The following is a 16,965-nucleotide window of genomic DNA, read 5'->3' as shown; positions in this document are numbered from 1 at the left end:
TCCAACACATGGCTTGGATGAAGATCTCCTTAGATGCAAGATCTTCAAGAATCCCTTCAGGAATGGGTGCTACGCTTTAGCGGCCTCCAAACTGAGGCAGTTTAAAGGGAACATGCTTAAAAAAACCACCAAGGCACAAAACCCACAGAAAAAAAACTCCAGCTGCTAAAAAGCATTCCAACCTTGCCACCAAAAATCAGGGGCAACCTGTGCTGCAGAGAATTTGAAAATCCTTTATCCCTCCATGCCTCTGATCTTCCTTTGTATAAAAGGAAAGGGGATTCATGCCAAGGCTGTAAATCACTTTGAAGTCTTGGCCTAATTCCCTTTGGGTAATTACACTCTGCCGACTGAAAACACTCTCTGCACTTTCCACTGGTACCTGCAGAGCATTCCTGTCTATCAAGCATGGAATTAGCTCTCCACTTTGGGAAAAGCACCAGGCACCAGGACAGCTGGAGGCAGCCAACATAAGACTCCTGCTACACAGAGCCACCTGCCCCCTTGCTGGCTTAAAATTGACCTGCAGTGAATTTGGATTAGCAATGCTCAAGGTTTTTGGAGACCTCCCACTCAAATGACAAGCAGGCCCAACCCTATTTAGTGTAGGAGATGTAGTAAGATCACAGCCTGTGGGAATGTGGCTTCAGGATATGCATTCCCATGCCAGGAAGGATAAACATTGTCGTGCTAATACTCACCCTGGAAATGTTGATTAATTAAAATCAACATTTAGCAGGTGAGGTACAAAATACATTATATACGTACATATGTATATGTAAAATATACATAGTATATGTATATAAATATATGCAAAATAATAGTAGATCTGTCAAAGAAGCAACTTCAGAAAGAGCAAACCCATCATTTATATTATAGGGCAAAACAGAAACTTCAAAGCAAAAAGCTTTCTCTCTCTCACAATTCAGAGAGATTATTAATAAAGTTAATAATATGGGCATGGGAACTGAAAACTGCCAATCGAGAATTTTTTACAAGAGCACTCATTTTCCCTGTCTCAGACAGGGAATAATTGTGTAGGATTTAATTCTATGCACTTTGGGTTTTAATCAAGGATTTTTGTCAAGAGCAGAATCTGCATAAGCCTCACACACAGAGAGGCCCTGGAAAACACGATTTAGCAGCATCAGGGCACAGCACAAACACAACTGCCTGTCAGGAGCTCCTTCCTCCCCGTACACCAGCTCCACCCCTGCAGTCCTGTGCTGACACGCTCACAGCAACACAGAATTTACTTCCCAAATCTTGTTTTGTCTCAGGAGAGAGAAAAAAAACACGTTTTACATAACCCAGACCATGCAGAAGGGCACACAACATGCATGCAAGCTCACACATGTTTGCTTGAGCACATATAAGTCTTATTTCCTGCTCCTGTAATCTGACAGTCCCCATGTACATCTTCTCTGCCTTGGGACATTTTGAGGTGTCACTGGTTCTACCACTCCTTCCCCTCATAAGGAAGGTGCATTCAAACTTACCATGGTGCTTTTCAAGGCACCACCTTTTCTTTTCAGCCAGCTACCCAGCCAAGTGGTGGGTGCTCCATCTCTGGAAGTGTTCAAGACCAGGCTGGAGCAGCCTGGTCTAGTGGAAGGTGTCCCTGCCCATGGCAGGAGGTGGAACCCGATGGACACTGAGGTCTCTTCCAGCCCAAACCAGTCTGGAATTCCATGATTCAGTTATATTACTGTTCCTTTAATCTGCAATTACACATTTCTTACACATCATCAGCTCCATTAGAGCAGGAGACCCAGGTTTTCATCATCAGAGGCTGGTAAGAACATCTTAGATAAACAACAATGGCACAGATCCCTCACTGGAGTAGGGAGATAGATTAGTCCTAAAGGCCCTCCCTATTCCTCTCCTCTGACAAAGAGCTGGAGTTCACACACTCCCAAGCACATTCACTTGGCTGGCAACTTCTGATCCTGCTCCTGGAAGTGCTGAGCATGGCAAAGATACTCGGGGGAAGAGAGAAGTAGCCAGTTCTAGGTACTCAGGGGACAGGCCTCAAAGCAGTTTAAATCAGCCCAGAGTCACTGAGACAGCAATAAGTGCAGTTTGTGTTACACAAGGACAGCATTCTTTCAAAATCCTCTCCCCCTTGGAAAGGAAACCCACTGTGCCCAAAGCCTTGAGCCTGGATCCTTATACAAACTGCAAGAAACTGGATTGGAGACATCTCCTCCCTGCAACACCCTTCAGAACAGTCAGGTTGGTTTGGACAGTGGTTCCTGTCATCATCCTCCCAGTTCACAGCTGTTGGGAATCATCCAGGCCCAGCATCAGCTTTGAAGCCATGGACAGAAGACAGATGCTGGGTCAGCCCAGAATGGAAAAGAAGCAATGGCTGCATTTCCTATCCAGTACCAGGAACCAGAGATTTTCAGTTTAACAAGAAATGAGTCATCCATTCAGGACAGCTTTCCTGGGGGAGCTGTAGCTATGAGCTGTCCCACCCTTTACAAAATCCAACAGTCTGACTTCCTGTGTGACAGCACCGTGGGTGCTGCTGCAAACCCTGCTGCTGTAGTGGCCTGGCAGATAGAGCTATAACCAACACACTCCCCCCAAGTTAGTTCTGGTTTACACAGGCAGAAGAATACACTGCTAATGCAAATCGTGGCAATTTCCCAAATGGCAAAGGCTTTTTGGGGCCAGCAGAATGGCATTGCAGTTATGCCTTTACCTCACAGAAGGTAGTGACTAAGACCCCTCGTCCTTCCCAGCCCACGCTCCTGCAGCTCCGCCAAACCTTCTGCTGGAGATCTGGCTGCCATCCTGAGCTGTGCCTTGCAGCATCTCGCGGAGCTCAGGCGGACCACACATTTCCTCTGCTCAGGACTATTTTGATTCCAACATTAATCATAACAAGAACAGATGGTTACCCGATGTTTGCAATTAAATTGGCTGCATATGTAACCTCTGGAACTGTAAAGTCAACACTGCAGTCCAGTGAATAACTCTTACCTTGATCTGCAGGGGAGGGCCCGGCTTGTTTGAGGTGCTGGACGAGGGGAACACGCTGCGCAAGAGCCTCCTCTTCAGGCTGTTCTCCCGTGACTTGGAGTTGGGGCTGCCCTCCCCCGAGGGTCTGGCGCTGGGCTGGCGCTGCAGCCAGCCCTCTTCTGGGCTCTTCATGGCCGTGTCGCTCTCCCCTGGCACAGCGGGCACGTGCTGCAGCCCAGAGGTGCGCTGCAGACAGCTGCCATCGGCGCCCTGGAACTCCGAGGGCCCCAGGGAGTGGGCTTTTGTCACCATCCCGTTGGGATGAGACTGCCCTTCCAGGCGGGGTTTGTAATCCGGCCACATGGTCTGCCTCCGGGCCACCTTGGACCCACCATTGCAGTTGAGGTAGTTCCCATACTTGTCTGCCCAGTCTCCTTCAGGACTCTGAAGGTACATGTCTGGGGGTCTCTCATCTCCCAGGAGCCCGAGGGACTGGGCTCTCCTCCTGCTGGTGGGGCTTCTGCCTCTCAGAGTGTTCGAGCTGATGGCAGAAAGCTTCTGGATGTCGTTGAGCAACCCAGAGATGTAGCCTTCCACTTCCACAGTGCTGCCCCGCACCACGGTCTGGGAAACACAGGGAAGGTGAGAACCAAGTCAGAGTTGTAAGAATCAAGGCTCAATTTGTCTTGTCAAAGGTTGGATTTTGTACATATAGCCAAAGACAACTCAAGGAACTCAGGAAAAATTACCAATTTTTGTCTTTTGTTTCAATGTCCTTTACTGAGGGAAAATAAAAGTCCTTGGGTTACATCCCGCTGTCAGAGCGGCAGTGCTGTCAGCCAGAACAGTCAATTCTGCTGTTGTGCTCGCATTCTAAAAGACTATGTTAGAGCAAAACTGGGATATTTCAACACTCCTGGCTTTCTTGTGCTGAAACTGTGTGACACTACATACATCACTAATGCACTCACCAAGCTCCTGAAATATTAGTTCTCAGAAGTTCCAGCATGCTGCAAGCTCCATTTGCAAAACTCACCTTTGCTGTGCCAACACAAGGTTCATCTCTCCCCTGAAGCACTCTCAATAGCATTGTAATCAGCGGCCCTCAGTCTGCTTCTCTACAATTTCTGCTAATACATCCCAATCCTGACCACTGCAGACTGTGCTGTTCCAACTCTGCCTCCCTGCTCTACTCTGCCAAGCTATTATAATTAAAAATGATGAACAAAGGGTCACAGCAGCTCACAACTGCCTTGTAAGCAAACACTAAAGAACAAGGCTTCCATCCAAACAGGCACCAGCTCTGTACAGTAGGACACTTGAAGCTGTTGGTATATTAGGTAGTGTTCTACCTTGTTTTTTTCTGGAACTGAAAAGCTTACAGAAGCTTTTCTAGTGCTGGGAACCAAAACGTTTCATTTCTCCACAGAAATTCGCAGCACAGGATCACTCCTACACTTTCCTGAACCTCTGCTTGAGGAAAGTCCTTCCCTGGAGTGACAGCAATCTTCTGTTTGCTAACTGAGCTCCAGGGATCTTCTAAACATGCTGAATTAATTACATTGAGACTAATACTTAGCTGGTGCAACACAGTAGCTCCAGTAATTTCAACAGAACACCACCACAGTGCACAAACGAGCACCTGGTTTGCTCAGCATCTGAGAACGAAAGGCAGAAGATTTTTGTTCAACAGAGTGAAGAAAGGACAACTCGACTCACTCCATGGCACACACACCAGCTGCAGCTGGAAATTCTGGTCTTCACTCCTACTCTCTCACCACAAACACCCCCCTTCCTCCACAGCCCAGCTGCTGTCACAGAACAATCTGCTGGGGACATGAACTTTTTGTCCAAAATGGACAAAAGTAATTCCAGAAAGACATGGGTATTCTCAAAATAAGAAGCCTCCAACAACATGCTATGGCCTCTCCAGAAAATCCCCTGCAGTGCTCTTCTCCCCTTCTAGCTAAAACTCCCTAGAATTAGACTCGGGGCACTCCCATGAAGTCAGACCTAGCCCCAGCAGACAGGGAAGATGGGAGTTAATCTTGCTTTGCTGCTGTGTTTAAGCATTGCATCAGATTAATGAGGAAACATCCAAATTTGAGCCAAATGTATATGGAGTGCTCTTACATAGCTCATGCCTTACTGACCAAAACTGAGAAATTCTAATAAGAAAAGCACCTTTTTATAAGCTACACACAAACCCAGGAACTACTATGATAATTTAATCCAGGACTATATACAAGGGCTTGGCCAACTAGCACTTGAAAAAAAAAATCTAATTGATTGATATCATCAAATCAGAGTTAATTCAAATGGAGTTTACCAGAAACAGTCAGCTTTGTTATGCAGTCCATGAGAGTGCTTGCATTTGGAATTACTGGGAAAAACAGTGTTAGTTTAAGATGATTCTTTAGTTTTTTTAAAGCCTGTTGGGTATTCTGTCCTTGTTCTCTAAAGGATTTGCACCTCCTTTCAGCTTTTACCATCCTTGGGTTTAGTAAGTCAGACATGAAAGTCCTGACCAGAATAAGGCTCAGGGCAAACTCCAGGAAATCTCTTCACACACATTTCTGTTTCAACAGTGATGCCTCGCTATTTTTTGAGCATCCATGGCCTAATACTTGAGGAAACTTGGCTTGCTCTGGAAACGCCATCGGCACAGTGCCCAGAGGCTCCCTGAAGTCAAGATACAGGGGAGTGCTATCACTTCTCCCTGACCCAAAGCCCCCTACCCTGTGATTTATGAAAATTGTGTTGCTTGACGTGATTCTTTTCTTGATAAATCCATACTGGCTGCCAGCTATTACCCTGCTATCTCCTTGGAAGTGGTTGCAAATAGATTACTTGCTTATTTGTTCCAGTCTCTTTCTGGGGATAGAAATTATTCTGACTGATCTGCAATTCCTTGAATTTCATTAGGCCCAGCTGACTTGAAAATATGCAACTTCTTAGCTAAGTCTCATTTCTGTTCCTGTTCTTTTCTTATTCTGGTCTGCATTCTCATCCCTTCATCCTCATGCTAATTGTCAGCCCACTGATCACACTTAATGAAGACCAGAGAAAAATCATTAAACACTTACGAATTCTTGGTATCATCTGTTAACTTTCTTCCAAAACCCGCAGTGAACAAATTCTTTCCTTCATCCTTCTTCTCCTCCTCGTTGCCCTCATGATGTGTCCTCAGTGCCCTTTATGTTCTTTGAGAATAACATCTCTTTTTGTGCATTGCCCTTCCAGTTTTGCTCCTACATGAATTTCTTTTCTCTTTGCCCTTTATAACTTGACCTAGTTTCCACCCTTCTGAGCAATCCTCCCGCAGTTTAAGCTCATTACAGAGCTCCTGATCTAACCAAGTTGGTCTCTTATTACACATTTTATCTCTCCTCTGGATTGTGCTCCTATCCTCTACTATATTTTGAACCTCAAAGCACATTCAGGACACCAGGCAATACCTCCTGTCTTTTTTTTCCCCACCTATTCTTCCTAAGCAAGTTTTTCCTTTATAAACCAGCATTCTGCTCCAAGATCCTGATGAGCCATTTCATTTGTAGGTTTGATTATGTACCAAAGCTTACATTATACCAAATATAGTCCTCTTTATTCCCCATGCTTTAAGCACCTGTACACAAAAAGCTAAATATATTCATCAGATAGTCAACTCTTTTTTATATCCCTCCTAAAACCCAAGTAGCAACATCTCGGTTTTACAGCACACCTTCCAGTTTTTAGGCCCCTGCAGGGTTTTTCAGTTTGTTTTTTGTTTTTGTTTTTGTTTTTTTAACTGGGAACAAAAACTTCTCCCAAGCAAGCAAGATTTTAAGCACAATATTTCTGTCACCATCTTTCATTTCCTTTCCTGAGAGGTCACCATGAAGTTGCCTTTTCCCACAGCATGTTCCTGCTGTCACTTACACAGTGTCTCCAGATGCCAGTACCTGTAGCCATCTAAACCCACCCATCTACAGGAATCACTTCTTTTTCCTTACTGAAGGACATTGTTCCATTACTATGTCCCACTTTCCATTAAAATGCTGGTTTATTAACCCTTTTAGCCCAGACCCTAGTTTAGTCCTTCTGTTCCTCACTTGTCCATGAACAGCAAGGCAGTGCTACATTGCTCTCTCTCCCACTTAGGCTTCCCTGGCAACTTAATTACCAGCCAAATTTGCTCACCCACAAGAATGACAAGCCTTCTAAAACTGGTCTCTCCACAAATTCTTCTCTTGGCTTCCCTGTACAACAGCTGAATGCATCCTAGGTCCTGTCAGCTACCATAGGAGCTTTCACAGGTCCCCATCACTGTGACAGGCAGCCAGCTGGTTATTTCAACAGCAACAGGTCAAGATCCTACTGTCCTTATTCCTGATGAAGTTACTATCACCTTGGGCTATCAAAGCCTGCTATCCACTGAATTCCATACAGATACCACCCTTAGTCCCATTCATGAGGCACCAGAAGCAGTGCCTCAACTTGGAGGCAGCTCCCTGAGTAACAGGAAAGAACTGTCTGCCTCCCTCACCTTCATAGGCTGGAGCTGCATCCTTGTGATTCTTGAAGGGTCTACCACTGGTTTGGGGCGCCTCAGTGTGTCCAGAATATTCTGCCATTGAGGTGGCAGGCCCACAAATTTGCCCTCCTTTGGGTCAAATGAGGTGTGGACACGGTGCTCAAAGTTCTGTGGGGCCGAGATCTCCGGGCGTTTCTTCTTCTTCTTCCGGAACATGATGCCTGAGGGGGAGAAGGCAGCACAGTCAGTGCCTGTCTAGGGCTGAAGTGCCCAAGCAGTAAAATCAGGTATCAATTCTATGAGTTAATTATGTTGTATTGAGAACATTTTCCAGTGACAAGCACTTTATCAGGAGTTGATCACCTGCTTTTATAGATGAGGAAACAGGCACTAAGAGAGCAATGATTTTGCCCAAGGCCACCTTGCAGGTTTCGTGGCTCAGATGGGATTTCTAGTGACTTCCCTTATTTCTACAAATTCATATTGCCTGATAAAACTATTTAAAAAGTAATTAAGAGATACATATTTATATTTTACCTGCTTATACCTACATTAAATGGCTTTGAAATCCACCCAGTTAAACAGCATTGATTCCACCACAAGCCTGAAATTTAAGGTGGCTGTGAACAGGGCTCAGGTTGTCTTCCCACTTACTTACTCCAAGTAAGTAATAGCTACTTGGTTCCCATTTAAAGACAGCAGAGCTGTTGCCAAAGGAAGAGCTGCCAGAGACTGACTCTGGATCTCAGTTTTTCTTGCTTAGACAGAGGGCTCGGGAGGGAGGGAGGGAGGGAGGAGGTGGTAGGTGGAAATCAAACTCTGTCAGCAGGTAGCTGAAGAAGCTAAAATTAAAAACTAAGATTCTTTTCCCTTGGGGGCTTGAGAGAGACAGCTTGTGTGAACAGCCAGTGCAAGTGCAACAAGCCAAAAGCACCTAACACTGAAATATACCCAAACACAGGAGACTTCAAAATCTGAATTAAGAATTTATAAACAAATTTATAACCAAAAAAGATACTTGGACAGAAAGCTCAGAGATTGGACCTTTCTGAAATCGGGAAGATATGAAAGAAAAGGAAGAACCAGAGTTGTGCATGCAGACAAGACGTGGCAAAGCTGAAGGACTGCAGTGGATTGACACAACCTTTTCACAAAAACCAGATAGGGAAGATAGGGTGAGGTAAGGAGATTTTCTACGGAGAGCCAGGTTTTTCACAGTGGGGAGTGGTGGGAGTGAGAGACGGACAGGCATAAATCAAAACAGGAGTGGTCCCAACAGCATAGAAGGAAAAGCTTTCCTGTGACCAGGAGAGTCCAACAGTGGAGCAGCAGCCTGCCCAGACAGGCTGGGCAGGCTCCATCCTCAGGGGTTTGCTCTCAAAGCCGAAGCCCTGAGTAATCCAGCCTGACCCTCCAAGCTGACCCTGCCTTGAGCAGGGGGGTTGGGCTGCACCTTTCAAGGTCCCTTTTCCCCTGAAATGTTCTTTGACTCTATTTACTGCTTTAGGAAAAAGCTGCACAGGTTTTTTAAAGCAATTAACATCTGCCAATAAACAAAAATAACAATATTTATATGCTCTTCCTTTCCCAAAGACAACATTTCTATTGGCATTTGCCTCTCACTAACACTGCTTACAGCCATGGATGCCCTCTCTTCCCTGACATCAGGCTTAGGATTTTTGCCACTTAATCTTCAACTTTGTAGCAGTCACTCTTCCCCTGTACAGGACCTCAGCTTCCAACTATTTGTGCTGAGTAAATATTTACAAGGGTCAGAGAGACAGACCGCATAGAGAGATAACCCACTGCAGTGTAGACATGAACACACTTCTGGAGGACACCAGTCTCCAAAATCAGCACATCCAAGTGAAATCTATGTCAAACATTTCCCAGATTGTCCCACTCTAAACTTGTTTAGGGAGCAAAGTGCAGCCACCACCTGAACAATGACTTGGCTCCCTGGTGCTAGACTGGGATTGGATTGAAAATCCAATACACAATGGCTCCCAGTTTGGTTACAATGACCCGGCAGTCACAGGGATAGGAAGTGTTTGTATGGCATAGAAGGACTTTGCTCCATCTAACCCCCCATTCATGCAATCCATCCTCGGTGAAACACCAACTTCACACGCACTGTCATTTCAACAGCCTACTAAAGATACCTCACAGGTGAAGAAGAAAACAAAAGGTTAGGAAAGAAAAGAAAAAAACCAAAAAGCTTACAAAAGAGGCTGGAAGCAACTGCTCTGCCCAGAAGAGATTTCCAGCCAGAATAATCTTTGCTTAGAAGAAGCTCCAATGAAAACCCAAATAGATCTTAATGGAGAGCTTATGGGAAGGGTGTCTGTGCTCCAGGTCTGTATTGCAGCTCCTCAAACACAGTGATTCATCTCTCAGGCCCCTTAGGTGCTGCTTATTAACTAATAATCAAGACTAAAGTCAGAGGGCAATTCTTTAAGGAAAAAAAAGTGCAGACAATCCCAGAAAGGAAAGATACTCTAATAGCTCATGGTGTTAGTAGTGCTCAAATCAACAGCTGGAGCTGCTGAGGAGCTCGAGAGCCTCCAAGGAAAGCAGGGTGCATCTCTGTAGTATCACAGCAAGTGGTTCAGTTCTGAATCCTTGACTACATGTGAGTTATGACAGCTCCTTGATCCACCTTAACCCAGCCACAGCAACCCCAGGGATCTTACTATTTCAACTAGTACCTCACCTCTTCTTCTGCTCCTACTCTCACAGCTTCATAATGAGAGGATACCCAGGGCACAGCAGACAGTCTTAAGTTTGCCTTTTAGTGCTTCATGTGGCAAAGGGTCCTGTAAAACAGGGTGTTACAAATGCCACAATCATTAGCACTTGTAGCATCAATGGTTTTCTGAACTATTTCCTGATTTCCTCATAACAAGAATGATTCTGGCTTAAGTATTTCAAAATGCAAAATTTTAAAGCCCAGGTGATATTTTGGCCCCAACCAGAACAGTGGCTCTACTTCACCATCTCTGCTTGCAGAAGCATAAACACAACACTGCATTTGTATATTTACATAAAATCCCTATCCCTGACAATCAACACGTGGACTACATCTGGATCCCATAGCCAAAAGCATGTTTCCAAAACCCAGAAAGGAGCACTGACTGAGTTCCTGGTCAGTTTTAAGTGACTGGTTGGCATGGCCTGCATCTGCCTTATTGGCTTAAAACAGACAGCTTAAAAACAACAAAATGTATTCAGCTCCAAATACAACACACCCCTAGGCATCCAGTGGCATTTGCTCTACATGGTCAGCATCAATCCCTGATTATAAAGAGATCAGACAGGTGGTTTAAAGGTAAACTGCATTAGGATCAAATGAAATACATGCACTAAAAATAGTTATTTGAAATCCAATGAATTCTAATAATCTTGGTAGGTTTTGCATCTCATTGAGGAGGTCTGTATTTAACCAGTCTCCTTTCACTTTGTGGTTTTCATGCAAGACCTATTTACTTGTATTTCCAATGCCCACCCAAAGAATATTTATTGTTAAATAAAACACATAAACCAGGCCTTTTCTAAGTCAGTAAAAAATTCATAAGAATATTTTATGCATATAAGATTTTGTAAATCAACCCAAACCTGTATTTAAACATAGACAGCATCCCTTTAATACAACAACACAAATACTGTGACACTGATTTTATAATAATCTACTAGACTTTAGTCTTTCATTCAGTGCTGACAACTGTACTGTAAGAAATGTCACAAACATAAATAATAAAAGTCACTACCACAAGACAAAAGCAGTCGGAGATTGAAATTCTCTCAGCGATCCATTCCTGCTGCCTGGGAAACCACGTTAGGTTTTTCAACTCCAGATATAGCTGTTCCTGGATGATACAGTTCCAAAAGCTGTCACATCTGCCAGTGAGCACGAGAAAAAATCCCCCAGCCAGCAGATCCAGAGCAGGGGGAGGGATTAGCTGGGAAGGAGGGGCAAGAAGAGAGAGGGGTCAGCCTCAGATGAGAGGAGGGGGTGGGAAGATTAAGGATGGAAGGGGAATGAGTGTTAGTAAGGGAGAGAGAAATGGTTGGGAGACCGGCAACCCGAGGAGGAGGGCACAGAAAAGAAGCAACATCACCCGGAGGGGAAGAAAAAAAAAAAAAAAAAAAGAAGTAGATAAATGTTATCAGGAGTGGCTCGTTCCAACGCCCAGACAAAGGCAGCAGCATGCACTGCCTTTTCACCCGACCTGCCTCCACCCTGCTCATGTCCAGCCACACGTTCCACTAGGACACCGCGCCGTACGGAGCCGTGCTCATGCCCTCCCTCACTCACACATGCACTTGATGATAGCACGGCAGCACAGAGCTACTTCAGTCTCACTTGTGCAGTTTCCAGTTAAAAATAAGCTCTCCCTCCCCCTCCTTGCTGCAGCACTGAACTCGCTCATCAGCTCATTGCGTCGCTATCGCAGATCTCGATGCAGTTCCCTACATTCCTCCTGCCCCGGACCAGAGATAACGCTTGGTCCCTGGGCTCAAGAAAGCCATTCCCATCATTTCCAAGTCCTCCCACAGCTGATCTGCCAAACTGCTCTGGCCAGCTCCAAGAGGAGAGAGAGAAGGAGAACTCTTCCTACAGGACCTGAGGAACTGCAATATGCAGATTGAGTTTGCAGTGAGAAGATGAAGATCCCAGAGAACACAGCAATTAAAAGGAAAAATATATTTCTATACTCTGCTACTCAGGTCACTGTCATGTGCTGCATTTGAAATGGATTACAGGTTAACTAGGCCATTATCCATGCATGTCATATGCATGTGTTCACACAAATGTATGTGTGAATATGCACACATGGAATTTCACTGCATCCCATACCTTCTAAAATACTCATGTTTGCCTTCCTGAGGTTTCCAACACTCTTAGTATTTATAACAAGCCATAAACTATCACAGCAGTTTGCAAATAAAGGGAAATGACAGGTTAGGTCCCTGAAGAGCTGACAAACTCGAACGTGACTTCACGCAGCAGGGAATGGCAACAAGGGTCAGTGAAAGGGAAAAAGAAAAGCCAAACGGTCCAAAATCTGAAATGGGATCTAAGAGCACTGCCCTGACACCTTCTACATTTTTCCGCAATTCTAGTTTTAGAAATATTGGTTGAAGTATTTTTTTCCTCCTAAAGGAAGAGTGAGTATTTCCTAGCTGTGCTATCCCTTTCCTCATTGCAACTCCTTTCCTTCTATTCTTTTCTCCCTCACCAGCCCCCCATGGCAAAGCTGCATGTTGGAGCAAAGCAACAGCACAGCAAACTGATGTAATGCTCTAAATCCTGCCCAAACACACACGAGAGCACAGATTAATATTACATTAGAAATAAGCTTAGGGAAAGACATATTTGTTATATTGGTGGGTTTATTTCTGAGGAATGAGAAGAACAGCACAACTGGCTTGACATTTTTGGCCATGCCTCCACTGAGCAGGGTCTGAAGGTGCTGCCTCTCTCTCCTCTGCTCCATTTCCTTGCTCATAAATTAGGACTAAATCCCAGTGAACGCCTATTTGCTCAGCTTGTTTGGGACGCTGCTGGGTTACATACTTTTAGATGTGTTTTAGTTATATTATACCAAATTCATTCTGAGACATATATAAAAGCACTTGCAAAGAAAAGACCTCTTGAACTTTACAAAACCAGCACAGGCATGTACCAAATGCTAATGGGCTTTATCCCTTAACAAATAACAAAGTTTTCCATTATTTACAGTCCCCTAGAAATCCCAGCTGAAGTCACCATCCCATTGTGTCTGTCTCTGAAGTCAGGCCTCACCCTCTAGAAGTTTCATCTAAACAGACTAAAGGTGAGGAAAGGGAATTATTATCCTCATTTGCAGATGAGACAAAAAACATTACTAGCCCTGTTTCTTCCCACCTATGTCTAGATGAGCAGATCTACAACATCTTCGAGGTATGTCTCCTGGCTGCTTTTTAACTTTATATCAAGGCCAGATCCAGGCCCAACACACCCTGGCTTGGATGGAAAACATGGGTGCAGGGCCCCAGTGGAGGCCAAGACATGCTCTGACCACAGGTTTGATCTCAACACCAGCATGTAGGTCCAGAAGCCTTGACAGAACTAAGCAGCACAGACAGAAATCACACCCAAACCTCAGCTGCAGTGCCTTCATTACCAGCCTCTCCCCCTTGAGCTCAGTGTGTGAGAGGGTACAGCCACCAAACGCTGCTGCAGCACCAGGGAAGGCAGATCACTCACCGTGTCCTTGGCACGCAGAGCCAGCAGGACGTGTGCTGCAGGTCACCAGGCTGAGACCAAAGCCACAACAATGCCAACCCTTCTCCCCCACCTCTTATGTGATTCATGTGGCTCATGTCCTGTTCTGGCTATACCAAGCCATGCTGTGCTGCGCCTCTGACACTCACCTCACACCCACATCCCCTCCCTGACCTCTGTCCAAAGAGCAGCTGCATTGTCCCACATGGATTTCCCCACATTATTTTGCTATGAAGGATGCATCAGGGTTAAAACCAGGTTGCTGTATTTTGCTGTTAATCCAAAGCACCACAGAGCTTCAAGACAGGGCTTGAAGGATTCAAGGGCTTCACTCTTCACTGTCTTGTGTGACAGATCCATTCAAAACCAGCATAAAAGTACTACTGAGATTAGAATAAGAACCTTTAAGGTCCTGTCTCCAAAAATCCACATGAATAGCAACATCTCGCATATCAGACAAGAGGTTACATTGGGACAAGCCAAGGGGCCACATCTGGCATGTGGGGTCACATGGCAGGGGAAGGAGCCAAGGCACTGGGCTGCAACACTGGGCACCGCATCCTGCAGCTCCATGTGAGCCCTGGAAGCTCAGCGCGCTCTTGCACTGCTCACAGACCCAGCTGCCTCTGGCACACGGGGCTACAAGAGGGAAGCTGCAGCTCCATGTGCAAATGGGCACAGCACAGATTTTACTGTATGCAGGAAGAGTCACACACTTAGGGAGCAGGGCTGGATTCTCACAAACAGACCTGTCCCAGCAGAGGCACTGGTGACCACCATCCTGGATCACCATACACCATTCACTCCAATAGCACAGCAAAGGGCTGACAGAGACACCCCAGCAATTCTCCAGATGACCCAAGTATAGGGATGCAAGAGTTAAACTTCCTTCCAGCCAACATTTAACAATCTCAGTCCCTAGTTATGCTCGTCATTTTCTCCCAAAGAGAGATACAAATATATTTAATTGCTGTCAGCAGCTTGCAAGACAGTTTGCTTGTGTTGTCCCCACAGGATAACTGATGGGAAAACTCCAGCCCAGGCAGTGCCCCCCAAAACATGGAAGGACCGATTTGCTTAACCCCACAACCTGCCTGACTCTCAGTGCCTTCCTGCTCACTGCTGCCAACACTGAGATGCAAATTTAAATTACAACAGACAAGTCTTCTCCCAGGGAATATCAGTTATCCTGCTCTGTTTGCCACAACTGTGAGTGTTCACACAGCCCTCTGTATGTTAAACCTGAGGTGCACTCCTAACACAAGATAAATTACTGCTATTGGCTACAGCTACATTTCGTTCATCAATTAATTACAAAATAATCTAATTACTAACACTACAAGTTAAATGGCTGAGCCCTAGGGAAAGTGTACTTTCCTGAGACATTTTGAGGGAAACAGATTTCAACTTTTAGTCTCTGGGCATCCTCCATTCCCACTGTTCTTTTTTGCCAGACAAATGGAAGGTCAGTCTAAGAACAGCAGTACCATTGGTAAAACCAAATGGCAGTGCATTAGTCCTTGAATCACATGGTAATCCTGCAGCTTAAGAAACCATAATGAGGAATTCTTTAAAAACAAGACCTGTAGCAGCCAAGTGCTGATTTTGTGCTCCATTGCACTAAGTCTGTGACATTATAACTCAAAGTCAGCGAGACTGGTGCAGGAGCAGCATTGGTGCCACTGACAAGGAAGCTGCTTCCCAGTCCAGAACCCCCCCAACAAGGTGTCAGAGGTTGCTGGGCTCTCTGCAGCCCTCAGTGCTGAGCAGCACAACTCCTGGTGAGCCTTCAGCTACTCCTGCTCACTTGTGTTCTGTCCAGGTACAGTGCTCATGTGCTGCTCTGAACAGGATGGAACTTCAGTAGAGTACCCCTGTGGGTGCCCAAAAAACCCTCAAATGCAATACAGAGTTCAGAGCCTGGCTGTGTGTTTTTTACTTGCAGTTGGGCTAAGCTAGTCCAAGCTACTTTAAGCAATTTTGTTTAAAGCAATTTACACAAATATTTAGCTCTTTTCTCTGCCTGTGAATTTCCCCAAGCATATTACAGAAGTAGATTAAAAAGAGCTCTTCTTTTCATATTGGAGGCAGGACAGCCAAACTTTAAAGAATTCTCCTTAATTTCATTCTTCTTGGGAATGAAAACCATTTTGTGGCCAAGCAAGTGTTGTTTCTCACTTTGCAAGCCTTGGCAGCAGGACCCAGGGTGGCCTTCCCAGGTACATCCATACTCACACCCAGCTAGACAGAAACAGCCCCTGTGCACAGAGCAGACTTTCCATCTGGGAGCACAGTTACTAATCCAGCAAGCTATTTGCTGATAGTGCTTTCCATTATTTGATCAGCTTTTCTTCTAGATTCATAAATCATTGTTCACACAGCATGCAGGATGTACACACCAAGGCAGCAGTGAATGTTAAAAGCAATAGAAAACTTCATCACCTCATCAGGAATGAGATTTTTCTGTGGGACAGGGCTGGAGAGAGAGCAAGGCAGCAGCTTCCCTTCCCCAGCAGCTATGTTAGGGGCTGACAGGTTGTACCCAAACAGAGAACTCAGAAAAGCAGACAAAGAGTGGCCAAAGGTCTCTTACTTTCCGTACATCCCCCAGCTTCACCTGGGAGCTCACACTCACCAGACACAAATTGCTCTTCTGTTTTTTCAGTGCTCTGTCCCCAAATACATTAAAGCATTAATGCCCTGGCAAAGAAGAAAGCAAATATTAACAGACAGGACTGTTTTCTGTCACTGCAAATACCTGCCTGTATGCACTGGTTACCTGACAAAAATAATTAAATACAAATGCACAATAAATCTGTATATTGTAACTTAAATAGAACAAGATTAGACAGCTTTCAGCCAGCCAAAACACACACATCCAGCCCCACACAAGTACTCCAGCATAGCTTCAGGAGGTGTTCTGAAAGGATCCTGGCCAGCACAGCTGCCAGAAGGCTGGGAATACACACAGGAAGGGTTTAAGTAGACCTCACTGTAAGGTATGGTGAGGGTCCTTGCAGATAGAAGATACTTAAGAGCAGATATTGCTCCATCTCCTGTAAAGGCAATGAGTATGCATGTTCCTGACATGCTGTCTGCTCTCTCAAGCATCATCCCGAGTAATTTTTAACTCCTTCTTCACCCCAAGGTTTTAAGAGCATCACCCTGCGAGATTGAACAAGGCATTTTCCCTCCACATTCCCCATCCTCTTGA

The 16,965-nt window shown here is 45.2% G+C and overlaps 1 protein-coding gene across 4 annotated transcripts in view; it reads right to left on the bottom strand.

Moving 5' to 3' along the window:
• Positions 1 to 16,965, bottom strand: part of PAK6 (p21 (RAC1) activated kinase 6) — a 38,717-nt gene that overhangs the window by 9,213 nt on the left and 12,539 nt on the right. Inside the window, exons 4-6 of one of the 4 annotated variants that reach the window (XM_066552150.1) lie at positions 16,387 to 16,451; positions 7,496 to 7,704; positions 2,992 to 3,594 (exon numbers count right to left, since the gene is read on the bottom strand). In XM_066552150.1, coding sequence (XP_066408247.1) covers positions 2,992 to 3,594; positions 7,496 to 7,699 — 807 coding nt within the window. In that variant the 5' untranslated portion in view covers positions 7,700 to 7,704; positions 16,387 to 16,451. Of the gene's footprint in view, positions 1 to 2,991; positions 3,595 to 7,495; positions 7,705 to 11,250; positions 11,591 to 16,386; positions 16,452 to 16,965 lie in introns of those variants that run through there. The other 3 variants (XM_066552153.1, XM_066552154.1, XM_066552151.1) reach the window with 3 other exon arrangements.

This window comes from Molothrus aeneus, chromosome 6 (assembly GCF_037042795.1).
Source record: "Molothrus aeneus isolate 106 chromosome 6, BPBGC_Maene_1.0, whole genome shotgun sequence".
NCBI classification, from domain to species: Eukaryota; Metazoa; Chordata; class Aves; order Passeriformes; family Icteridae; genus Molothrus; species Molothrus aeneus.
Note: the sequence above shows the minus strand (reverse complement) of the source record. Positions and strands in the feature narration are given on the sequence as shown.